The following is a 25,158-nucleotide window of genomic DNA, read 5'->3' as shown; positions in this document are numbered from 1 at the left end:
TGTTCTCAGGGTCGCAAGCCCCTGGGTACCTGAAGGTGCTGGAGCAGAGGGCCGTCTCGTCGTAGCTGGTGGGAGCGCTGGCAGCCTGATTGCCCGTGATCATGTCCTCCAGGGAGGCCTGCTGGATCACATCGAAGCTGATGCCCATGCTGTTGGCCCCCTCCATGTCATTGACGTGGTGAGATTGCAGGATGGTGTTGACAGCCAGGTTCTGAATGTCCAGCTCCACGCACACTGCACACAGACACCACCGCTTATGCACTGACCCCTCCTGGGTGCGGAGCCTGACCCCAGCAAGCACTATCTCAGAAAAATCCCTGAGGCTGCTGTTGGGGGCGGCCAACTGCAGAGCACACACCCGCAGAGCCCTGCAGGCTCGGCTCCCAGGCTCTCGGCCCAACAGGGCTGAGCGTTCCCAGCAGCACAGAACGGCAACAAGCGGCAGAGGCAGCAGCCCAGGCCCCCAAGCGCCTCACCCACCCACCTGTGGAGTAACAGCCTGAACTGTTGACCTCCACAGGGGCTCGGTCATCGAACTCCACGACAAGGCGGTTGTCATCAGCCTCCTTCCCGCCCAGGTCAGGCCGTGATGTGGAAGACAGCCAGAGCAGGTGGTTGTGGCGCTGGAGATGGCGGGCAAAGAAGAGGTCGGAGCCAAACGTAGAGATGTCCTCTGGCAGATTCCCAACGGGGATGTGGAAGTACCTGCAGGGGCACGGGGTCAGCCAGCCCCAGAGGGGACAACGACCAGGGAAGCGGGGAAGGCCGACTTGCCACCAGAGACCCGTGAGGCCAGCCACGACCAAGATGGGCAGAGACACCCCTCCACTCGGCTCACCTGCTCATCTCGAAGGCCTGTGACAGACAAGTGTCCAGGTTGAGGTAGTGCCGGATCATGCGCCGGGCTCCGTGGCGCTGCCAATCCAGGACCCCGTAGTTGACCTTATCAGCCACACGGACAGGCACTAGCGGGAACTCCTCCAAGACGGGCACTTCGCCAGCCAGCCTCTTCAGCTCCCAGTTGGACTGAACAGCGATGAGTGTGGGCCCACGGCGCTCCTCCTGGGCGCAGGGAAGGAGACAGCTAGGTGGACCTGGCCCGGGGGAGGGAGGGAAGGAGGGAAGGAGGGAGGGGGCTCCCGCAGTGTGGGACCCCGACGGCACGCACTTTGTAGGCCAGCAGGAAGCGCTGGATGGCTCTGCAGATGACCTTCAAGTCTGTTTCAGCCCGAACTTCAAAAGTGTGTTTGCTGGGGGGCAGGAGCTCAGGGCCCACTTTCTCCAGCAGAAGGCTGTGCTCGGCTGAGTACAGGGCACTGAGGCTGGGCATCTGGTTGCTTCGCACCTAGACAAACAAGGGCTGGGTCGGCGCCTCTCCCCACAGGGAAGGAAGTGGGCAGCCCGGAGTGGACATGGGTGGCCGGGCTACCTCTGCGGATCCACTTCTAATTGCTGGGCGAAGGCTTTTGGAAACAAGGCAGCAGTGGGGTCAGGGGTGCGAGAGTTCCGTGCCCAGGGATATGCTCCTCCCCCAGCGAGGCTCGCCCACAGCCTAGCCCAGAACTCACGGTATCCAACACAAACACAGACGCCTTGCGCTGTGCGGGCACGAAGATGCCGAAGAGAGCTTTGTGGCCCTGCGCGTGGTGATACAGGTAGATGTGGCGGATGCTCCCTGCAGGAGGACATGGCCTGTCACCCTGAGATAAGCAGGCGGTGGGTCAAGCAAGGGCGGCTGGCACATGCCATACCTGGTTCCAGGTAGCTGAACTGGGCCAGAGAGCGCATCTCCAGGTGCTCAAGAGCGAAGGTTTCTGCTTCCCAGCCTGAGTGATGCCTCACCAACTGTTTATTGACCACACACACACAGCCCAGCTGCACCAGGGCCCGAAACAATAACGGAACCTGGAAGGGGGGCAGACGAGTGGTGTGAGGGCTGACGGGGGAGAGCACAGGCCCGTGGCCATCTTCGGCAGACATGCTGCTGAAATTCACTGTGTCCATGAAGTCCACAGCCAATGCTGCTAGCCTGTCCATGCCTCTGTGGGGTTTGTTTCCCTCTATTCCATCCGGATAGATCCTTGCACAGTTCAGCTGGGAAAACAGTTACCTGAGTCTCGTACACGCCCTCGATGTCCGGCGCCGCCAGCTCAGTGTTGATCTCGTTGATGTGCTCTTGGTACATGTCCTCTGGCACCGAGTACTCATAGAGATTGTAGACCACGTTGGAGCGAGGAAGGACCCGATTCACCTGGTGACACAATATGGCGATGATCTCACCCCACAACTGAGCTAAGTCGTAATGTGTGCTACAATGCACAGGCAAACACATGTGCGCACACTCTTACAGCCATGCATCGTTTAAACAGGCCTAGAACCTCTGGTGCCCACAACCATGGAGTAAACCCCTACAGCCCATCTCTCCCAATGAGTAAAATGAAAAGGTCTGGGCATAACTTCAAGAAGCTGCCCGAGGCTTCTAAAAAGCAGACAAGCTCCCAGACTGTGAGGGGCAGGTGTTCCCGCTTTATATTCCTCTTTTCTCTCCTGGGTTTAACCTTAAGGGTGCAGGAAGCAAAAACCGCGAGAGAAGCCATGTTTTCCTGGACAGAAGACTAGGAAAGGAGTGTGGGAATCCTGGCGAGGAGGGAGCAGGAGAGGGGTGCCCAAAGGGGAAAATATCCTACAAGGAAGGATGTCCTCCTACAAACTTACATCACATCACATCCAAGAAAGCTACAGAATTCCAGATCATCTGTCCTCTGCTGCCCAACACCCACCCTGTCCTCTCTCTAGATCCATATTTTGCTGAATATTCTGGTCAGAATCGAGTTTCACCTTCTCCAGAAGGCTCCTCTGTCTAGTTGCCAGTTACCAATACTCGAATCTCATCTCCTCAACTAGATATCAACCTGTTAATCGGTTCCTAGCACCCAACCAAGAAACGTGCTCATTTGCTCAGTGAACGAGCTCTGGGTGGAGCTGACTGGGAGCTCGGCCTCTGAAGACACCACAGCTGAGAGGAGGACGCCTGCTGTAGGACCCCACGTATGTGAAATGTCCACAAGAGGCTAATCTAGAGGTATGTGGACCAGAATGTGGACCAGTGCTTACTGAGGGCTGGGAGAGGGGAGAGACTGCTAAGGGGCCCGGGGTTTCTTTGGGAGTAATGAAAACGTTCTAAGATTGACAGTGGAGATGGCTGCATAACTCTGTGAATACACTAAAAGCCAACGAATCGTACACTTTAGATGAGTGAACTGTATGGCATGTGAATTAGACCCCAATGAAGCCGTTAACATCAAAAGAGCCTATGGAGACAGAGCCTGCAGCCTCTGACTAATGTCCACCCAGTCCTTTCCCTGCTACATGGACGTCAGATGCAAGAGGACGGCGCAGCAAGGACAATGACACCCACAGCTTCCATCATTGAGCATTCACTTGGCGCTTCACAGCACCATTTCAATTAATTTTTACAGCATCCCAAGAAGGTTCTCAGGAGATGGAGGCTCCAGAACACCTCGCTCAAGGTCACAAAGCTCACTAGGTCTTTGCGTGGCCTCCTCCATAGTGGAGACAACCTCAGAGGCTGAGCAGACAGCTGACCTCAGTGATCAGCAACGCCAGCTGCCCCCCGTACCTTCCGATAGGAAGGGCCCTCCTCCGCTTTGGCCACCCGCTGGTTCACGTAGAATACCCGGGGAATGTTCAGCTTGATGCAATACAGGTCACTGCTGATGACAGCCCACAGCCTGAACAAGCCAGCCTGGCCGGTCTCGCTGATCTGAAAGGAAACACAGGTCGCACAACAGTGCGTGTCTCACCGTGTCACAGAAGGCACTCAATACCTGTGGACAGGCCATCTCCCAGGTGGCCTCCAGCACCAGGCCCTGTCACAGAGGCACAAAGGTAAAGCCCTGCCCTTCCTGCTCCATTCCAGACCAGGTCCCCAGGATCGTGAGCCATCCAGATACCCCTTCGTTCCCATAAGCCATGCTCCCGCCCTCAGGGGTGTCCCGCCCTCCCACTGCTAGCTGTCCGCACTTGCACGATCTGCCACGGGAGGTCCAGAATGCTGCGAGCAGTTCTTCGCAAGAAGCCCCCCAGCCCTCTGGAGGGCCCCTCTCGGACGGTCCCAGGCCTCGGTGCACCTTCTGGCCCCGCCAGACGCCGCCTCTTCTTGTGAGCGAGGCGCTGTCGAGCCTGTAGCTGCCACTTCTTCTTGTGGAACTGGAGCCAGACCAGCCACTCTTCCTGGGATAGGGCAAGAGGAGGAGACGGGAAATACAGTTGAGCACGAGTGAAACAGAAACACCCTTCCACAGTCCCCAAGTGCTCTGTAAGAACTGGGTACATCTTGCCAATTTGCTCAGGGGTCAAGGCCCAGTTCAGGGCCCAGACCCTGCAGGGAGACGGCTCGTCACAGGTCAGGCCTGACCAGCGTCCCTGCTTCCTCCCCCTGAGGATTCTTGCCTGGGTGGATCCAAGCCCCGGAGGCTGCCCCAAGATCTCCTGCCAGGGCACCGTCAGCTCCAGGTCCTGCGACTCCTCCTGGCTCTCCCAGTGGCTACGCCTCCTCTTGGTAGCAACGGGCACTGCCGAGTGCAGCGGCTTCACAAGGCCGAAGTCCTCCATGTCGGGGGCGCCAAGGCTCTGGGCACCTTCTGAAGCTTGTGCCACGCCCACCTGCAAAGATCCAAAGGAGCCTTAGAACAGCTCTCTCTAGAAATCACCGTAAGTGCACCTCTGAATAAGGTAAAATACTTGTATGCAAACGTATTCATTTACAGACTAATCTATTTTTAAACTTTTAAGAGTGAAAAGGTCAGACAGAAAATGTCACTCAGGCATCACCATTATGAAGTGAATGTTTACATTTTTCTGTGCTTGCTTCAGAACTCTCTCCTCTTCATAAGAAATAAAATACTGCAAAGAATAGGTAAACGCCCCCTGTTTCTCCCTCCCAGCCCCCAAGCACAGTGCCTACCACTCCCCACACATTTTGAATTTTTACTCCGTACCTATAAACCCATATACCATTACTTTAAGCTGCAGGTTTATATGAACAGAGACACATGGTACACAACCTACTGCAACTTGTTTTACTCAATAACGTATTTTTGAAATTGATCCCTATTGATGCATGTGGACATTGTCCATTCATTCTAACTGTAGGATATTCCATTATGCAAATAAATCAGCTTACCTATCCATGACATTCTAAAATGAAGAATGGTTAATTTCTACTCTTTCAGAACTAGAAACTGGGTTCGTCAACAACCATCCTTCCACATGCTGCCTGAAGAGCTTGTGTTCACACTCCCACCAGAAATACAGATAAGCTCCTACTTCCCCACATGTGCTAATAGTTGGTGTCACCATACTCATTTTTTGGTGTGATGTGGTACCTAAATACTTCATTTTTCATTTACCTGACAGTGGGGTTGACCCTGGGGCAGTCAGTCTTCTAAAATGGCCCTGATGACCCCCACCTCCAGCTGTTCATGCCCCTGTATGACTCCCTCCTGAGTGTGGGCTGGACCCAGTGACCTGCCTCAAATGAACAGATTACAACGAAAGTGACAGGATGTCATTCTGAGATTAGATTATAAAACACAGTGACCTCTGAACTGCTGGCACTCTGGCTCTTATCCAGTGCTTGCTCTGAAGTCAGCTGCCAGGCTGTGACCTGCCCTCTGGATAGGTCCATGGAGCAAGGAAATGAGGACGGCTCCACTAGTGAATCCTGCCACCAGCTACCAGAGTGAAGCACCTCCTTCCCCAGTTGCTGGGGAAGCCTTCAGATGAGACCACAGTCCTGATGACACCTGACTGTAGTCTGTGGGAGACCTTGAGCCAGGGGACCTTGATAAGCTGTCCCCAGATTCCAGAACCACAGGCCACAGAAAGTGCAAGATAGTAACACACCTGTGGGACTTCCCTGGTGGTGCAGTGGTTAAGAATCCACCTGCCAATGCAGGGGACACAGGTTCGATTCCTGGTCCAGGAAGATCACACATGCTGCAGGGCAACTAAGCCCGTGCGCCACAACTACTGAGCCTGAGCCCTAGAGCCCGCGAGCTGCAACTACTGAGCCCGCGTGCTGCAAACACTACTAAAACCCATGCATTCTGGGGCCTGCATGCCGCAACAAGAGAAGCCACCACAATGAGAAGCCTGCACACTGCCACGAAGGGTAGCCCTCGCTCGACACAACTAGAAAAAGCCCGTACGCAGCAACAAAGACCCGGCGCAGCCAAAACAAAAAACAAAAACACCTGTGTTACTTAAGCTGCTACGTTCTCGGATTACTTGCTACATAGCAACAGAAAAATATACACATGCTTATGGACCATTCCTAACTTTCGTACATTCCAAATATCTTCTTCGAATTATGACTTGTCTCTTTATGGTGACTTCTGTACTATAAAAGTGTGTGTGTTTTTTACTTTTTATTATAAAAATTACAAAAGTAATGAATATCCATGGTTCTTATAACTCAGATTCAATAAATACCAACGTTCTGCCATTCTTGTTTCAGACTACAGAAAATTTACATTTTAATTAATTGAATGTATCTGTCTTTCCCTTTGTGATCGTTTTTTATGCATGCCTTAAGAAGCTCTTTCTACCTCAGCATCATAAAGATAGCCTCCTGTGTTTTTTTCTAAACAGTTGTTTTTTTTTTCAATTTAGATCTGTATTTGGAATTTGTTTTCATACTCAGTGTGAGATAGCTACTTACTTCTTGAAATATGAAAAAACATTTCCCCCAATATCATTTATTGATAAGCACTCCGTTCTCCTTAATAATGTATAACGCTACCTCTGTGACAGACCAAGCTCCCATACGTATTTGGATCTGTTTCTAGGGTACCTATTAGCGCTACTGCTGTATGGTCTTGCCTTAATAAGACTTTCTTGTGTGTCTTGTTACATACTAAGACAAGCTTCCTCTTGTTAATCTTCAAAATTGTTTTTGTTTTTCTTATACTTGTTCTTCATATGAATTTTAGGATTAGACTTTCAAGTTACATGAAAAAACTTTTTGCAGGACTTCCCTGGTGGTCCAGTGGTTAAGAATCCGCCTTTCACTGCAGGAGGCGCAGGTTCAATACCTGGTTGGGGAATTAAGATCCTGCATGCCGGCCTTCCCTGGTGGCACAGTCGTTAAGGATCTGCCTGCCAATGCAGGGGACATGGGTTTGAGCCCTGGTCCGGGAAGATCCCACATGCCACGGAGCAACTAAGCCCATGTGCCACAACTACTGAGCCTGTGCTCTAGAGTCCAAGAGCCACAACTACTGAGCCCACACGCCACAACTACTGAAGACCGCACGCCTAGAGCCCATGTTCTGCAACAAGAGAAGCCATTGCAATGAGAAGCCCACACACCGCAATGAAGAGTAGCCCTCGCTCACTGCAACTAAAGAAAGCCTGCACACAGCAACAAAGACCCAACGCAGCCAAAAATCAACAACAACAACAACAAAATCCTAATTGTTTCTAGTATAAGATAAAGCTACAGATTTTTATATATCAGCTTTGTATCTAATGATCTTGCTGAAATGTCTTATTAGTTAAAACAATTCCTGGGTTTCCTTACATTTTCTGTGTTAACAATTATATCACCTGCAAATGACGAGTTTTATGCCTTTCTATCCTTAAAATTTAACTTCTTTTCCTTGTTGAATTATGCTGGCCAGGACTTCCAAACAATTTTGAATAGAAGTGATGGTAACAGGCATCCATCTCCTGTTCCTCAACTTTAATGATTCTAATGTGCCATTAAATATGATGTGTGCTATTGAGTTTCGACAGACTTTATCAGAGAAACATCTCATCTTTTATGATTTTGCCTGCTCAAAGTTTTATCACGAACAGACATTAAAGTTTATCAAATGTTCTTTCTTGCCTCTATTGGAAATGATCCCATAAGTCTTCTCTTTTGATGATGATGATGAACAGATTTTTCCTAAAATTAACTGAATTAGCAGATCTCTGAAGTTAACACCTGCCATTCCTTGCATAAGTCCTGCTTGTACACAATGTTACTGTTTTTATACGGTGCAAAATTTAGTTTGTTACTATTTTTGTACCTGTTGTTTGTTACTGCCAATGGCCTATAACACTCCTTCCTTTTCCTGGCCTGTCAGTTTGTTACCAAGGTAACAAGTGTTATCAAGATTACCAAATGAGCTAAGGAGCCTCTTTTTTTATTCTCTGGAATAATTTGTTTAAAAAGTTCGGTAAAATCCCTCTGAGAAACCATTTGGGTCCAGTGTTTGTTTCTTTCTAATTACGATTCTTTTTTTTTTTTTTTTTGCGGTACGCGGGCCTCTCACTGTTGTGGCCTCTCCCGTTGCGGAGCACAGGCTCCGGACGTGCAGGCTCAGCGGCCATGGCTCACGGGCCCAGCCGCTCCGCGGCACGTGGGATCTTCCAGGACCGGGGCACGAACCCGTGTCCCCTGCATCGGCAGGCGGACTCTCAACCACTGCACCACCAGGGAAGCCCTATGATTCATTTTTTAATGGTTAAAGTTCTATTCAGTTTTTCTCTTTTTTTCTTAGGTTAATTTGAATAATTCTTCTAGGATACTATCCATTCCATCTAAGTTTTCCAATTGTTTAGGAAAGGTAACTACTTATTTATTTTCAGGCTTTATTATATCTGCAATGATAATGTTTTCATTAAAACAAAACCTGAAATACCTATCTTGACAAAGATTTGTCTATTTCATAAGTCTTTTCAAAGATCAAGGTTTTGGTTTTACTGTTTGTTCGTTCATTTCTGCTCTTGCCTTTATAACTTCTTTCTTTCTACTTTCTTGGTTTACTCTACTGTTTTCGAATTTTTCACAGCTATAAGCTTACTTAATTTTCTACTGGTTTTTCTTTTCTATTATATGCATTTAAATAGATTATGTGTTATTTGTAGTCCTCTTTAGCTGCATACTACAAATTTTGATAGTATTTTCATTCAGTAAGTACTTCTAATTTCCATTGTGACTTCTTTGATCCATGAGTTACTTATAAATCTGTTTTTTTTAGTTTCCAAACAATATGGTCTGTATATAAATTATTTGGAATCTGTCGCAATGCACTTTGCAGCATACAGACAGTCTTATTTTAGGTGTTCTTGAAAAGAATGTGTATCCTTTAATTACTGGGTGCAAGGTTCTATTTGTTAACTAAATCTAGTTAGCTACTAAATCTAGTTAGCAATTGTGTCATTCCAACTGTACACATTTTTACTAGTTTTTGGTCTGCTAGATCTATCAATTGAGAGAGATGTGTCAAAATCCCAAACTGATTAGATGTCAATTTCTTCTACCTTAGGTAATTTTTACATTAATTAATTTGAAACTAAACTATTAGAATTGTTATATATTTCTAGTGAATTGTGATTTTCAGTATAGTTTAATACCATCCTTATCCCTACTAATATTTTTTGGCCTAAATATTTTTTTGGTCTGGCATTAATATAGCTACATCAGCTTTGTTTTGGTTAATATTTACCTGATATATATGTTTTTTCATCCTTTTAATCATTTTGAGCCCTTTTAAGTATAGCTCTTATAAATAAGATAGTTAGACTGTAAAAATTCAACCTGAGAGTCTGCTTTTAGCAGGTGAGCTTGTTTACTGCTCTGGTTAAAGCTCACTTTCCATTTTCAGCACCTCAGAATTTTCTTCTTGCTCTTCTGATTTTAGCTGTGCTTTTCATTACACTGTCTTCAGTATTTTTTGGAGTTTCTAACAGAATTTTTTTTTTTTTTTTTTTTTTTTACAGTTTAGACAACTGAGGTCTCAAGGTATAGTAATGCATTCCAAGTTACTGAGTCTAATTAGTATATCCTCCATTTACACATAGTTCTTCACCCTAAACTGATGATTCACAAAGTTTCTTATCACAAAAGAAGAACATTGGGAGGAATTAAAGGATAAAGTATCAATGTGTACATTTTTAGAAAGAAAAAAAACATTGTAAATGCCTGAATGGAAGGAAGCATCCAAAATTATGGACAGCAGTGTGGAGACTTTGGTGCCCTGTGTGCCCGTGGGACACTGCCCAGCACCAACCGTCACAGCCTCTGTTGGCCTGGGCCAGGCCCCATTACCTGTCTCTTGCCCTCAAGGACGAAGAGCTCACTGATCTTCTTCTGCTTGTAGACATCGTTCTTCTCCAGCAGTTTTTTGTGCAGCCAGTCAGGGTGCTTGACACGTGGTACTGGGTTCTTCACCTACATAAAGGTGAGATCGATCACTTGTCTGATGCTGTTAGTCTGGGCCAGGCCCAGGTTTCTGTAGCTTTTAGGTCACACTGCGCCCTGTTTCCACCAGTTCTCAACCTCACCTGCTGCAGAGCCGCAGGGATTGTGATGATCTTCTGTATGGCACTCCCCAGTCGCTCGATGTAGTAGTCCCAGTCCAGAATCTGAGCGCGCAGGAAGCCAGCAACAAGCGGGGTGTGCGAGAGAAAAGCAGCAGCGGCGGCATGCTTCACGTGTCTTACTTAACCCTCTCAGAAATTCTAAGGTAAAAGGTCCCATTTCGCAGAGGAGGAAACTGAAGTGGAGAGTGTAAACGACTCTCCCGGGATCAGAGCTGGTAGGGGGCCAAGCCAGCACTGGAAGGCTGTGCCAAACCCCAAGCCTTGGTCCATCCAAGAGAACAGTTAAACGGGCCTCCCCAACATTTAGCTTCTCCAGTTTTGCCCTAAAATGTAACTATTTCCTCATTCATTACATAACAGAAAGGAGGAAATCAAGAGTGAAGTCCCCAGCCAAAAAGGAGACCTGAGTCAGGGATACTCTGCCCTGTCTAGTTTTCCTCCTAAACTTCTGAGAGTAGGAAAAAACCAGCACTCACTGTCCGAATATCAAAGTCTTGAAGGGAAGAACTCTTAAGCCATTTCCGGAGAAAGTGCTTCCTCACCGTGGGCTCTGCCTGGAAAATGGCGAGTGGAATGGCCCTGGGCAAGAAGAGACACAAAACTCAACAATGTGAAAACCTCCCTAAACCAGGTCATAGCACTTATCAAGTACACACATATTCTACATGGAAATAAGTTATTATGACCTACTTTGTAACCTATGTTTCTATTTATTGTAGTTATTTGTATAAACTACACCTATATCTGATGTTTATCACACTTAACAACTAAAGAATACTTCATCATATTAAAATACCACGGTTTAATGTACAATCCCCTACCACTGGCCATCTGGTCTGTGTTTGGCCACTGTTAACAGAGCTATTTATACAAGTGTCCTTACATAAGTTATATATTCATGTGCATGTATGTAATTAAACACTTAAAAAATTATTATTCGTTGGGTAAAATATTAGAGAGCCCACCTGCTCACCTGAAAATGAAGCCAGTTTTCACATCATTATCAAAGCAATAGGGCAACTGTCACTACCCCTTTCTTTCATTGGAGGAAGTATTTGTTATTGTGAAATATCATGAAGAAACTCAGAAAGAACACAACAGACACCTGTGCACCCACCACCCAGTCCTATCAAACTGGCCCTGCCGTTTTTATTTCATGGATGAAAAAATCAAGATGACGATGAAGTCCCCAGTGCAGCTCTCCTGACCCTCCTCATATAGAAGTAAACACCATATTTTTCTTGGTGTTTATCAATCCCATGCATGCTTTATAGAACTATTTTGTGTACCCATAAAAAAATAAGAGTACTTTCTATGTGTGTAAACTTAAACAGGTGGAAGTACACTGCACGTGTCGCCCTGCGGTCTGCTTTTCTTGCTCTATCAGTGATGTAACACGTAGCTGTGATTCAATCATCCCAACTCGAAAAGCACAGCATCAGTCTCCTCGGGGGTGTGAGTGATCTGGAGTCCTGTCCTAAACCTGAAATGGACCTTGTGATGGGGCCCATCGTAGCAGACCCTCCAAGACATCCCCACTCCCCTATGCCTGACTGAGAGGGTGCTCTCAGTCTGGTCTCCCAAGAACCCAGATTCTCCGAGCTCCAGGTGGATGGGCTCACCACGCTCTCTCAGGGGTCCCACCAGGGCCCCAGAAAGCCTTCCTGTCATCTGATCTGCAGGGGGTCTGAGGCCTAGTTCCTCCCTTTTCTAAATCCAGACTATCCCTACACTGTTTTTTTAAATATTTATTTATTTTTGGCTGCATCAGGTCTTAGTTGCAGCACAGGGGATCTTTTCTTGCGGCGAGCAGGCTCTACAGCGCACGGGCTCAGTAGCTGCGGCATGCGGGCTTAGTTGCCCCACGGCATGTGGGATCCTAGTTCTTCGACCAGGGATCGAACCCACGTCCCCTGCACTGGAAGGCAGATTCTTAACCACTGCACCACCAGGGAAATCCCTCCCTGTACTGTTTAAGGAAGCTCATCTCTCTATGGAAGGACAGAGGTTCCACAACAGATGCAGGTTTTCAATGTGAGCATACGAGACCCTTAAGGAATTCCTTCCTCAACACTGGAAACCCTTACCTCTCTGTGACCGGAGACCCCTCAGGCTTCCGGGAGATGATGTAGCGGCAGCTCAGCCCTGCATCCTTCACCATCTGATCCCCCAGGAACTCAGCCAGGCGCCTGGCCGTGCTGATGGACGTAGACTTCTGCTCCCCATAATCTTCCAGCTTCCGAGACATGGAACGGTTCTCAGAGATCAGCTCGAACAGCTCGGAATCAGGCATGTTAGCTGCCTGCAGAAAGAGGCAGTGGGCAAAACGTCACGCAGAAGGAAGGGAGCACCACCGTGAGGCTACCCGAGACTTTCCTCCAAGTGAAAGTCTGCGTTTCTCTAGCCTGATGAGCTGAAGGCAGCAGTGTAATAGGGCTGTCTCATACCAGCATACAGCAACACTTACACCACACACAAAACCGTACCTTTTATTAAAGTGTGCAGAAAAATATCAAGAAACGTTTATTGAGCTATTAGCACAAAGACTGCAGAAAAAGAGAAAAGACAGAGAATTGATTTTTCTCCTAAAAGGAAAAGAAAGATGGGGAAAGGAGGAACCAGCAGGGAGAAGAGGCATAGGCCAGCCGGACAGCAGCTGGACCAACTGAGGAGCCAGCAGCTTCCTTCAGCGATGAGGAGTCCAGGGGACCTATCTGAGGACAAACAGCTTACAATTCGTTCATTATCATGCTATTTGTTTCCTTCACAGAATTCTGTCACTGGTTATAGAAGTTAAGGGGGGGATTCTGAGAGGCCCTGGAACTAAGGAAGTAGTGGGAGCCCATCAGAATTATTAGCCTTGAGTTCACCTGTCACCTTGCTCACCAGGACCCTCTCTGACTGCAGGACCCTCAGAGCCAGGTGAGGAGGGTGGCCTTACCTTGCTGTACAGCACGTCCAGCCAGTAATCGGCCACCTTGGCAACAGAGCCATACGCCTCCTCTAGGGTGCTGCCCTTAAGGAAGGCCTCGAATACTGAGGACTGGAAGATTTTAATCAGCTGCAGCTCCCCACGGCGTTTGACCTCGAAGCCCTTGAGCTCAGCCAGGGAACCATCCTCATTGAATACGGCATACCTAGAAACACAGGCAAGCACAGCAGAGAGGGAAAGCCTGGGATGCTGGCTGCTTCTCCTCGCCCTCGGCCTTCCTCCTGCTCTTACCCACCCCTCTAGCATCCATCAAGCAGCAAACATCTCTCCATCCTGAGGTTTATGCTTCTCCAAACTAAAAATGACTTAAGGGCCTGCCATCTGTAGAACCAGAATATAACAGGTGGAGAACAGAGTTGGTAGCATCAGTGTCGAGAACAGCCTTCCAAATTGAATCAAAAAGGCCAAAAAACTAGAACTGAGGTCTGTTCCCATCCTGGCTGCTGGTCCACTTCCTGGAGGAGTTGTTAAACCTAGTCTATCCATTTCCTTTCCTAAGCATAAAGTCTGTGGGATTCCTACCTCTTCTTCAGCTTTTTGCCTTCTTCCTTGGAGGCTGGAAGGATCATGGCAAGGTAGGGTCCGTCAACCTCAAAAAAGATGCTGTTCTCTGAGCGGGAGACATAGGTGAGCGAGGAAGGCTCAGCCAGCTCCTGGTACTGCTCATTGGTGAAGCCTTCCTGCACAGCAAGAATGAAGAGGGGCTCAGCCTCACTTGTGATCGTCCAAACCTGGAAACCACCAGCTGCCCTCCAAGGGGTGGACAGATCAGCCAAGAGCTGGGGCTCTTCCATACAATGGACACCACTTGGCAAGAGAAAGGGATCAAGTTCTGACACGTGTCCAACGTGGATAAAATGAAGTGCATCCTGCTTGGTCCAGAAAGTCACACGCATGTTTCCTTTCATAGGACACGCTGGAAAAGGCAAAACTATCACACAAAGGACATGCTGGGGAGCCAGGCTTGGGTGTAAGGAGAAGGGCTGACAACAAAGGGGCAGCACCCAGGAACCTCTGGGGTAGTGGGCTATTCTGTGTTGCGCTGTGGTGGTGGACACACACCTCTATGTGTGAATCAAAACCCACAGAACCTCACCCTGTAAAAAGTGAATTTTACTGTAGGCAAATTAAAAAACGTTCAACCAGGATCTAGGGTGACCCCAAGAGAGCCTGCAGACTGGGACAAACGAGTTTAACTTCATTATCTCTGCATGACAGAACCCTGCCAGAGGGCTGGCTTAAGAAACTCTGGCAAACCTTGTGTTGCCTGGGTGGTGTAAGACTAAAGATAAAACACTCGACTGCAGCTGGTGAGCTTACTGCTCACAGACACATGGTTCTGAACCTATTTTACACAAATACTAGGGTTGAACAAATAAATAAATACATTAGGAAAACTAGAAACAGGAGAAAGAAGTTACTAATAAGGAAAAGAGAATAGATTGGAGCTGGATATATCAATAGACTCAGGTCATATATTTTTAAATATATATGCAGATAAAGAGAGAAATAAACGTACATTCATGCGTGCAGGGTTATTATACACACACACATTTCCTAGCCAATCTGCTGTGAGCAGCAGTGACACCTCAGACCCCATCTCGGTTTCTAACACCACTCTCCAATAAAAGGAAGCCAGGCTCCTTGGGGAAATGGCTGATTCCAGGGTGGGACAGGGGAAATACAAGATGAGGCTGGAGTGTCTTGTAGTCCCAGGAAGTAAGAAAGTACTCCAAAAAAAGCCAAACCCAAACCCCAGAATGGGGCATGTCTCAAGGACACGCGGGTGAATATGGAGGAGCCCCCAGCGGCCAAAGGGGAACAAGCTGAGTAACAAAACATGCCAGGACAGAACTGGGTTGTGGCCCAACAGAACAAACATGCGCAAACCCACACTGACCTAACAAATGACTCAATAAAGCAAGGGAGTAAGTGGGAGGGAAGGGTGGCAGCTCTTCCTTACAGAAGGTTCCGATGAATAATTTTCAAGGAATGAGGGAACTAGAGTCGCCTTGGGCAGAGTGATGCCTGCTGTAACCACTGCTGAGACCACTGCTAGCGCTAAAACCAGGGGGCGAAGGTTCCAAGCAAAACGGCACATCTGCAGAATCTCGAAAGTATCTCCTCCACTGTCTTTACTAATTACAGTGGTGGCTTTGCTATGTGGCCAGACTCTGCCACTCCTCCTGGGAGTGTGGACTCACTGGCTCACTCCAATAACGCGACACTGGGAAGCCAGCAGGCAGCGGGAGTGCAGGTCCCAACACCATGCCCTGACAGAATGCCAACACGGGGCATGTACTCTGGAGTGTTCCTCCAAAAACCCCAAATAACCTCAGTCTAATAACAAACAACAACAGACAAATTCAAATTAAGGGTCAGTTAGCAAAGCACCTGACCAGTATCGAAGTGTCCTGGTCATAACAGACCAGAGAGACCAAGGGGCTGCCAGGCTGGAGGGGACTAAGGAGACAGGACGCCCAAACGCAGTGCACAAAAAGTGGGGAATCCAAATACAGCTGTAGTTGAGTTACGGTGTGGTGCCAAGGTGACTTCTTAATTCTGACAATTACACTGCGGTTTATAAAAGATCTTACTTAACATTAAGGGAAGCAGGCTGAAGGATATACAGAAATTCTCTATTCTATTTTTGCATTTTTTCTGTAAGTCTGGGTATTACGCTGAAGGCGAATGTAGACTCACGTAACTTTTGAGCATAGCGTTTTCTGGACAGATGCTCAGGCTAGAGAAAAACAATCTGAACGTTGGAGACAGGGAGGCCTGAAGTCAGGATGGGAGCATGTCAGTGACAGCCAGCCCAGCCCCCTTTCCCAAATCCCCGTCAGAGCAGTGGCACGAGGAAGCCAAGCCCAGACGGTAGCCCCCTACTGGAGACGCAGGCTCACCTTGACCATGATGTTTAACATAGCCCCAGGGTAGGAGATGGTCACCTTGGGCTTTTTCACACTGGTCGTCTTGATGACAAAGTTTTCCGGGAAGCTGTTGGGCAGGACACACCATATTCCATCTGTGTCCAGCTCTAAGGGCCTCCTTCAGGGAAACAGAGAAATGAGACCACATGGATGGTGGACATCGACGCCTACAGAACAAGAACCCCCTTGTCAAGTCCTTACGGTGGACAAGGCTCCCCCGGTCGTGAACCCACAGAACGAAACACCTGCCCCTCTCCAGCTCTATCTTCATCAACCTGTCCCTTCTCTCCCCCAGCCATCCGGCCTCCCCACCAGGCCGCGGCCCACCCAGCCTCAGCAGCTGACCAAGTGCAGCACTCACCCAATCTGCTCAATCAGCTCCCGTGCCTGGGTGATAATGTTGGCCCCCGTGAAGCAGACGATGCCAGCCATCTCCATTGAGTACCAGCGGGCCCTGGGAGGGACAGTCACAGCAGAGGGGGTGGGAGGGGCTCCCTCTAGAGGGTCATTAGAGTTGGGGCTGGGAGGAGGGGACATCTGAAGCAGGGAAGAACTAAGGCTGAATTTAGCTCTGTGCTGAGGACACTCCTCTGTTCCTACTTCAAGGTGCAGGGCTCCGCTCAGGAAAGTTCTGGAAGGATGCCACATGCTGCCACTGCAACAGCTCACAACCTCAGCTCAGCAGGACTCTCAATACCAGCCAGATGGCCGTGTGTCACTGAGTCCCCTCCCACTCTCCCCAGCACCGTCTCACGCCTCCTCCGTTTTCCCAAAGCCCACTCTCATCCCCTGACTTCTCAGGGAAAACACCAGCCCACCTGGCTCAGTGTTCACACCGGGTCTCAGAGGTGTCAAGCGACCTGAGGCCAGGCCCTCCTGCCCCAGGGAACTCTGCTCCGGTTCTAGCCCTGCTCTTAGCCCCTCCCTCTCTGCCATTAAAAAGCAGCAACAGAGAATCAAGGCCTCTCCCCCTCAGACCAGTCCCTGGCCCCATCACCACCTTTCCCCTTCTCCAGGCCGCCATGCCGACCCTCCCAGTCTCCAACCACAGGGGCTAGGCCTCACCTTCGATCACCTGCTCTCCCGAGGCCCCCACCCACCTGGCTGTCGGTCCAATGGACACAGGCCCCACCTTGCCTCATCTCCCTTTGGCCTCTGATCATGGGCACAGTCTCTATGGGGCTTTAGGACACCCGGCCCTGGCTTTCTCGACTTCTCAGAAGGCTTTATTTACACCCCTCACTGGTCGTATGCCAGAAACTACCACACCGCTGTCTGCAGCCCAGGATGCTCAGAAGAACACGCCCAGCAGTACTGACCCCGCTGATGCCCAGGACCCTCTGAGCCAGCGTGACCTCCACCCCTACCCAACCTGCTCTGCCACATTCCTTGAACTGGGGCCCTGCCTCTCCCCTCTCACTCGTGCCCATGGGCCCCACGCATCTCAGCTCCTCCCTTCGTCCACTAGCCCCACCGGCCCCACCAGGCACCCGGGCAGGAGCCTACCCCTTGCGCATGACGTAGCCGTAGAAGGAGTTGAGGATGCACTTGTGAGCCAGCTGCAGGGAGTCGTACAGGACCTCCATGTTCCTGCAGCGCTTTGCTTCCGCTGCCTCTCCCACCTCCACCGCCGCAGATAGCTTCTTTCTCCACACCTGAGACCCACACAAGGTGATCATCCCCCACTCTTCCAGCTCACATTCTCTATGGCCAGTGGCCCAAGGTTTACTATGTTGCAAATTTCCAGTCTATAGGAAACTTGAAAAAAAGTAGAGTGAAGACCATATGCAAGAGGGGCCACTGTTGATATTCTGTGCCATATTTCCTTTATTCCATTCTCTCTCTCTCTCTCTCTCTCTCTCGGCACAAACAATGGGAAGATGTAGCTCTCATGACCAGAGCCCCCTAAATACCTAAGCATACAACTTCCAGGAACAAGCACACTCTCCCACAGAACCTCAATACTGCTATCACACCCGAGAAACTTAACACGGAAACAACATCAACTTGTTCCTCACAGGGTCGGCACGCTTGGTTCTCACCAATCCGGAATCACCTTCAATCTAGAACTGCCCCATGTAAGACAGATATCCTGAAAGGAGTGCTGAACACAAAGGAATATATTGATATTACATTTTTATTTCTTGTGAGACTATGGCCTAAGAGAAAATACTCTATGACAGCAACAACTCACTTGGACACCTCAGACGTGGGGCAACTTCAGCCTCCTGGGACAGAACCCAGAACCCGGCAGCTACCTGGAGAAGGGGATGAAATCCACGCCTGAAGACCAGTGACAGAGGCAGGGGTTTCGCTCCACTAGAGGCCCAGGGGCTCCCAGTCCAAGTCCTGTCATTCCATTTACTCTCTTATTAATAGACTGGACAAGCTGAGTGACAGGGTCTCTCAAACTACGTAACTCACAAACCACTGACTGAAAGCAAAGTGCACGTCATTAGAGGCAACATCTTAGAATAACAATTTACCCCTTAGCCAATACTTATGAACACACAACTGTTTACCAGACACTAGACCAAGCGGTGGAAGATGGACACCGCAACGCTAACCAGGACCGTGTGCTACTGTAATTGGTTGCAAAGGAAATGTTCTCATCACTGTGGTGGTGGTTACACAGCTGTATGCGTTTGTCAAAATCCATAGAACTGCCCACCTGAAAGGGTCAGATTTATCCCACGTCAATGTTACCTCAATGAAGTAGACACAGCCACTAGGGACGGTGACAGACATGGACGCTCGGGGGCGTATGAACTCACTTCCTGCCCGAGCAGCATTTCTTTCCGTTTGCTAGGCTACATGCTGTCACAGTGGTCAAACACCGGACATTCTCCTTGCATCTCAGAACATTTCACCTTTACTCCCCCAGCTGATACCTTTTCAGTACCTAGAAGAATGTCGGGCACATAACAGGCACTCCGTAAACGTGCTGAGCGAATGAAAGGCTTCCCAGGATTTGTATCACACGGGAAGACATCAGGCTGTTAGTGCTGAGGGGGTGGGGAGGGGGCACGCAGGACTCCAGGAGCGCCCAGTGCCAGCCGGGGTCGGGGTGGGAGGCTCAACACGGTGACACCTGGCCCTCGTGTCAACACAGGCTGTACCTCCCGGGACGCTGAGCCTCAAGGAGGCCGACAGGCAGCTCAGCTCCCCCAGCTCAGCCCCAGCAGCTGTGAGGCTGGCGTTTGGCAGCTTAGTTCCCCCTGCTCCATCGAAATGAAGCGAGTCTCAGCTAACAGGAAGTGTGGGGGGCCGGCGACACCGCACTGCCAAGCTTCCGCGATGCGAATGGCCGTCCTGAGGTACCCTAGGACAAGAAGCCAGGCCCATCTGTGTCTTATTAACTAGGGAAACAAGAGCTACTCAGGAGGTCCCTAGTAAGAGCAACTGATAAAGAAATGCAAAGAAGGTCATAAATATTTCAGCAAATTCCCCGTCCAATGTGAGAAGAAATTCTTTTAAAGGTCTGGTATTTAAAGAACAAAAAAAATTAAGAAATTTATTGAGTGCCTACTATGTGCCAGGTAATATGTTAGACTCTAAAGAACAAGACAGTCACTACACTTTCGGCACTCTGAGAAGGCAGACAGATGAACAAGTAACTCAATAGTTTAATTAAAATAAAGTGAGAAGGTATGGTGGTTCCTCAAAAGATTAAAAATACAATTACCGGGACTTCCCTGGTGGTCCAGTGGTTAAGACTCCGCACTCCAAACGCAGGGGGCCCAGGTTCGATCCCTGGTCAGGGAACTAGATCCCACACGCATGCCGCAACTAAGGAGCCAGCGGGCCTCAATTAAGACCCAGCACAACCAAATAAATTAATTAAAAATTTAGAAGTAGGGCTTCCCTGGTGGTGCAGTAGTTGAGAATCTGCCTGCCAATGCAAGGGACACGGGTTTGAGCCCTGGTCTGGGAAGATCCCACATGCCACGGAGCAACTGGGCCCGTGAGCCACAACTACTGAGCCTGCGCGTCTGGAGCCTGTGCTCCGCAACGATAGAGGCCGCGATAGTGAGAGGGCCATGCACCGCGATGAAGAGTGGCCCCCGCTCGCCACAACTAGAGAAAGCCCTCACACAGAAACAAAGACCCAACACAGCCAAAAATAATAAAATAATTAATTTAAAAAAGAAAAAAAGAGTTCTGAAACTCTCATTAAATATTTTTTAAAAAATTTTAAAGTAAAATAAAATTTTTCTCCTTTAAGAAAAAAAATACAATTACCATACGATTCAGCAATTCCACTTCCGGATATATACCCAAAAGAACTGCAAGCAGGATCTCAAAGAGATGCCTGTACACCATGGGTGAATAATTCACAGCAGAAATATTCACAATACCCAAAACATGGAAGCCACCCAACTGTCCACCGATGGATGACTGAATAAACAAAATGTGTTATGTCCATACAATGGAATATTATTCAGCCTTAAAAAGGAAATTCTGACATAAGCTACAACATGAATGAACCTTGACAACATTAGGCTAAGAGAAATAACCTAGTCACAGAAGGACAAATCCTGTGGGACTCCACTTATATGAGGTCCCTAGAGTGACCAAAGTCCACAGAAGGTACAGAATGGAGGGTTATTGTTAAGGTAGAACAGAGTTTCATTTTTGCAAGATGAAGAGTTCTGGAGAGGGATGGTGGTGATACCTGCACAACAATGTGCATTTGCTTAATGCCACTGAACTGTACACTTAAAAATGTTAGATTTCATGTTGTGTATATTTTATCATAATAAAAAGCCAAAAAAGTTAAAAATGATAATAAAGCACAATGATGACAGTCTATCAAGGCAGGGTGGGATGTGAAGACTCACTGAATCTAGCAGTGAAGGAAGGTCTCTCAGAAAAAAATGATTTGCTTAAATAAAACACAATTATTTGTTGATATTACAACTGAGGTATTGCTATGTATTTCTATGTATTTCCCTTAATCCTAATCCTAATCCTGGATCAAACATGTCAGTAAAAACACCCCCCTCACCCCTCCTGGTCAGAGGTTGGCAAAGTAAAGGGCCACGTGGTGTGTACTGTACACATGCAGGCCTCAGTTTCTGCTGTGGGCAAATGCAGCTCAGTTCCAATAAAACTTTATTTATAAAAATGACTGGCCCAGCCATAGTTTGCTGACCCACTGCTCTAGATAATTACTTTAAAAGCAATCATTCAGAATAGTTGCGAGGCCCCAGGCCCTTAATTCTTCAAAGTTAAGAACAACTGCACATTTATTGTCTGAATGCAGGTACCAGCCCAGAGGTGGGGAGTAACACATCCAGACGGCGCCAAGCAAGGATTTTCACCTCAGAAACTAGACTCTGTTCCGACCTCACAAAGGTCAGCCTCACCTTGTGGAGACCTTTGAACTCGTAGCGCCTGTCCCGAAAGGCACGCACTGTGTCCACATAGAAGGAGTTCTCCCGCTGGCAGATGGTGGTAAGACGTTCTTCCACCTTGGTCACGTGGATTTTCTTGTATGCCTTCCGGCAGTAATCTGAGGCACAATTGAGAGTAGGGGGCACGTGAGACTCCACACAGCAGACAGGCCTCCTGGACACAGCCAAGAAAGCTAGGCAATGGATGCCAACAAACGTGGCTTTTTAGGTTAATGCAAAGGAGCAGAAAACTCAGAAAGACGTGCTAGCGAAGCATATCAAAGAAACGGCAGCCCTGTATGAACGGACCAAACACATGAAGACCACAGGGAGGGTTTGGTAGCTGAACACGCACCGAAGGATAAATGACAAAAAGAAGCCTATAGGAAGAACTAGTTCCCAGTGGTCTCATCTAGTTCAACAACTGGTTCGACTGACCTCAAGGGGTGACACACCAACACAGCCCAACGAAGACTCAAGTCAGAGAAAACGCAGTCTGTGGAGATGCGTGCTGTCCCAACTGCTCACCTGCCAGCCTCCGCTTCTCGTATTTAGCCTGCTCCTCGCGGGACAGCTCGTGAAAGGCCCGGGCTGGGCCCTCTGGGGTCAAGGGAGGGAACTTCTCTGACTCCAGCTGGTGCTGGATCCGATGATACTCGCTGCGACTGGCTGGCACTGGGAAGGGTGATGGGAAGAGAGTGTGTGATAGAGACCCAGCCCCTGCTGGGCTCCCTGCTGAGCAGCACCACCCAGGGCGGACACTCACTGAACTCGCCCCTCCACTGCCAGGCCATCTTCCTCTGGCAGTTTGCTCCAGGCTTGTTGAAGTCACAGGCAGCACAGGTGGCCTCATCCACCATGGCAGAGGGCTGTGAGGGGACAGGAAGGGAGCAATTAGGGTTTGGGCAAAAGAGCTTGATTCTGATGTGAGAATCTCTCTCACCTGCAGGCGGTTCGTCAAGATGATGTTGGGGTACATGGCCCCCACGTCCAGGTGGTAGATAAGGGGACACTCAATTCGGTTAGGAACATCTTTCAGGGAGGTGAGCTTGGCCTTAATCTGATCACACACCTACAGAGAAAGGGGAAAGAAGTGGAGGCTGGCGACCAAGACGAAAACTTGGAGACTGTACAGAGTGACAGAGAAAGCACCATGGGTTGCAGACGGATGACAGATGACAGGCACCAACACCAGGCCCTGGATGTGCAGGGGACTTGCAAGAAAAGACAGGACAGCATCACGGGAAGCAGCAGCCTCCACCCCAAAGAACTCTGGGGTTCGGGAGAAAAGTGCAGAGTCTGTGGCCTCACATGGCACGGCCCATCTGCTAGCAAGTAGGGGACCCAGCTAGATTATCAAGAGCCACACTTCCTGGGTGCCCCGAGTGCCCCCATGGTGCAGGTGTGTGACACAACATCAACATCCCAGCAATCCCTCATCTGATGGATGAGAAGTTTCAAGAGGTGAGTATGGGCTCAAGAACGGGCCCTCTTAGACCAAACACCTGCTCTGAACTGTGATGCTAGACTGTTTCCAGCATTACTTTATAAACCAATGAATCAGATTCTGTTTCCAGCCAAGGCTATTAGCTTAAAAACCTTCCTAATGCCAAACACCTAGAAATCCTAAATGAAATGTGAAAAATATCCCTGTAAATGCAGTTCTGAGCTTCTAAGTCATCCCCAGAGAACCAAAGTGATGAGCAGACTCAAAACCAGAGCAGTGAGTTGACTCAATGGGTGCCTGGCAGGGCCGGGCCCTGTGTTGGGGTCCCCAAGACCATCCCCAGGTTTGGTGACTCACAGGGAAAAGACACAGAGCTCAATCAGCAAAGGAAAAAGGCGCTTGGGGAGAGCCCAGGCTCAAGCTTGGATGAGCTGAATTCTTCCAGCATCAAGCCATGACAACACATGAGAAGCGCTGTCTCCCAGAGAAGCTCGTGGAGACCCACTGCCCAGGGTTCTTACTGGGGGCCGTTCACGTAGGCAGCTCTGCCTGCATGGACCAAAACCCGGAATCCCAGAAGGAAAGCAGGTGCTCACACAGACCACCTTGTTTGCACAAGCAACTGAGCTTCCGTGCGGCCTTCCTATCAGAGGGAAGCGAGAAACCTGCTGGAACCCGAGTTCCCAGACGCTGAGGGCAGCCGAGCAGCAGGCCTTTCCGAGGTCAGCGGCCTCAGGCCTGTGCTGTGAGCTCTTTCCTTCACACTTCTCATGCCTCCTCAGGGAGGGGCAGGCTACACACAACAGGGAGACAAAACACAGAGCCCCAAATAAAGGCAGGACTCTCAAAGGCCACCTCCATAAAAGAATAAACTAGAACAAGTCTGCTCACCAAAACCATGTGCATTCTGGGCTCTGGGCAAAGAAAGCATCTTCCCTGAGCATCTGTCATCACGGGTGCTAAGAGGTCTGTGATTTGCATTAAACTCTCCACTAAGACTGAGACCCTCCAGCCAAGGAACCAGATAAGAAGGGACATCAGGCCTGTGTCACTTTTGTGGAACCAGGAAGAAACTGTAAAATTACCTGACAGTCCTCCTACTGAAGAGGAATTCACATTCCAAAACTGCTGAGCATGGGGAAAAAACACCCACCGTGACTGAGAGAAGACACAGTGGGAGGAGACCCCTGAGAAGGTCAGAGAAGTAACCTCCTGGAGTAAACATGCTAAAATGAGGCTAATTAAAGACAATAAAGACCAAAAATCTAAAACACAGGAAGAGAAACAACAAAGACCTACTGTATAGCACAGGGAATTATATTCAATATCCTGTAATAACCTATAATTGGAAAGAATATGAAAAAAAAATATATATATATATATAGGGAATTCCCTGGCAGTCCAGTGGTTAGGACTCTGCACCTCTACTGCAGGGGCATGGGTTCAATCCCTGGTTGGGGAACTAAGATCCTGCAAGCCACGCGGCACAAACAAAAAAAAAAGAATATATGCATATGTATGTACATACGTATGCGTATGAGTATATATATATATGTATATATATAACTGAATCACACTGCTGTACACCTGAAACATAAATCACTATACTTCAAAAAAAATTAAAATTAGAAAATAAATAAAACAGCAATAGAAAAAGTCCACTTTAAAGAAATAAAGCACATTTGAAAAAGAACCAATAGAGCTTCTAGAAATAAAAATATTGTCCTAAAAAACAAAAACAGTCACTGAAACTATAAAAGGCTAAACAGGCTCTGATAGCCGCGTATTTTTGTTTTATTTTTATTCACTCCCCAAATGTAACACCTAGTTAAACCAGAACATTAGGTATGTACTTATTTGATCCAAAATGTATATGCAGCACTAAAATTTGAGAACTACTGTATTTAGGAGTTATCTAACACTCATTAGATAACTTAATTGAATACACTGGCATTCTTAGACAAGCTGGCTGAAAAAAAAACCTTTAGATCT

At 48.5% G+C, this 25,158-nt stretch overlaps 1 protein-coding gene across 2 annotated transcripts in view; it reads right to left on the bottom strand.

Moving 5' to 3' along the window:
• The window catches only part of POLE (DNA polymerase epsilon, catalytic subunit), a gene marked incomplete at its 5' end in the record, with an annotated part of 54,544 nt that overhangs the window by 13,328 nt on the left and 16,058 nt on the right, over window positions 1-25,158 (bottom strand). For both annotated transcript variants that reach the window (XM_082667949.1, XM_082667950.1), the window contains 23 exons: window positions 30-234; window positions 485-705; window positions 839-1,062; window positions 1,169-1,345; window positions 1,569-1,675; window positions 1,752-1,905; window positions 2,111-2,251; window positions 3,641-3,784; window positions 4,045-4,254; window positions 4,474-4,686; window positions 10,124-10,246; window positions 10,360-10,440; window positions 10,875-10,977; window positions 12,486-12,700; window positions 13,340-13,535; window positions 13,913-14,070; window positions 16,297-16,441; window positions 16,685-16,777; window positions 17,830-17,978; window positions 21,693-21,838; window positions 22,248-22,394; window positions 22,486-22,588; window positions 22,663-22,791. In XM_082667949.1, coding sequence (XP_082524075.1) covers window positions 30-234; window positions 485-705; window positions 839-1,062; window positions 1,169-1,345; window positions 1,569-1,675; window positions 1,752-1,905; window positions 2,111-2,251; window positions 3,641-3,784; window positions 4,045-4,254; window positions 4,474-4,686; window positions 10,124-10,246; window positions 10,360-10,440; window positions 10,875-10,977; window positions 12,486-12,700; window positions 13,340-13,535; window positions 13,913-14,070; window positions 16,297-16,441; window positions 16,685-16,777; window positions 17,830-17,978; window positions 21,693-21,838; window positions 22,248-22,394; window positions 22,486-22,588; window positions 22,663-22,791 — 3,584 coding nt within the window. The remainder of the gene's footprint in view (window positions 1-29; window positions 235-484; window positions 706-838; window positions 1,063-1,168; window positions 1,346-1,568; window positions 1,676-1,751; window positions 1,906-2,110; window positions 2,252-3,640; window positions 3,785-4,044; window positions 4,255-4,473; window positions 4,687-10,123; window positions 10,247-10,359; window positions 10,441-10,874; window positions 10,978-12,485; window positions 12,701-13,339; window positions 13,536-13,912; window positions 14,071-16,296; window positions 16,442-16,684; window positions 16,778-17,829; window positions 17,979-21,692; window positions 21,839-22,247; window positions 22,395-22,485; window positions 22,589-22,662; window positions 22,792-25,158) is intronic.

This window comes from Grampus griseus (assembly GCF_964374135.1).
Source record: "Grampus griseus genome assembly, chromosome: 12".
NCBI lineage: Eukaryota > Metazoa > Chordata > Mammalia > Artiodactyla > Delphinidae > Grampus > Grampus griseus.
Note: the sequence above shows the minus strand (reverse complement) of the source record. Positions and strands in the feature narration are given on the sequence as shown.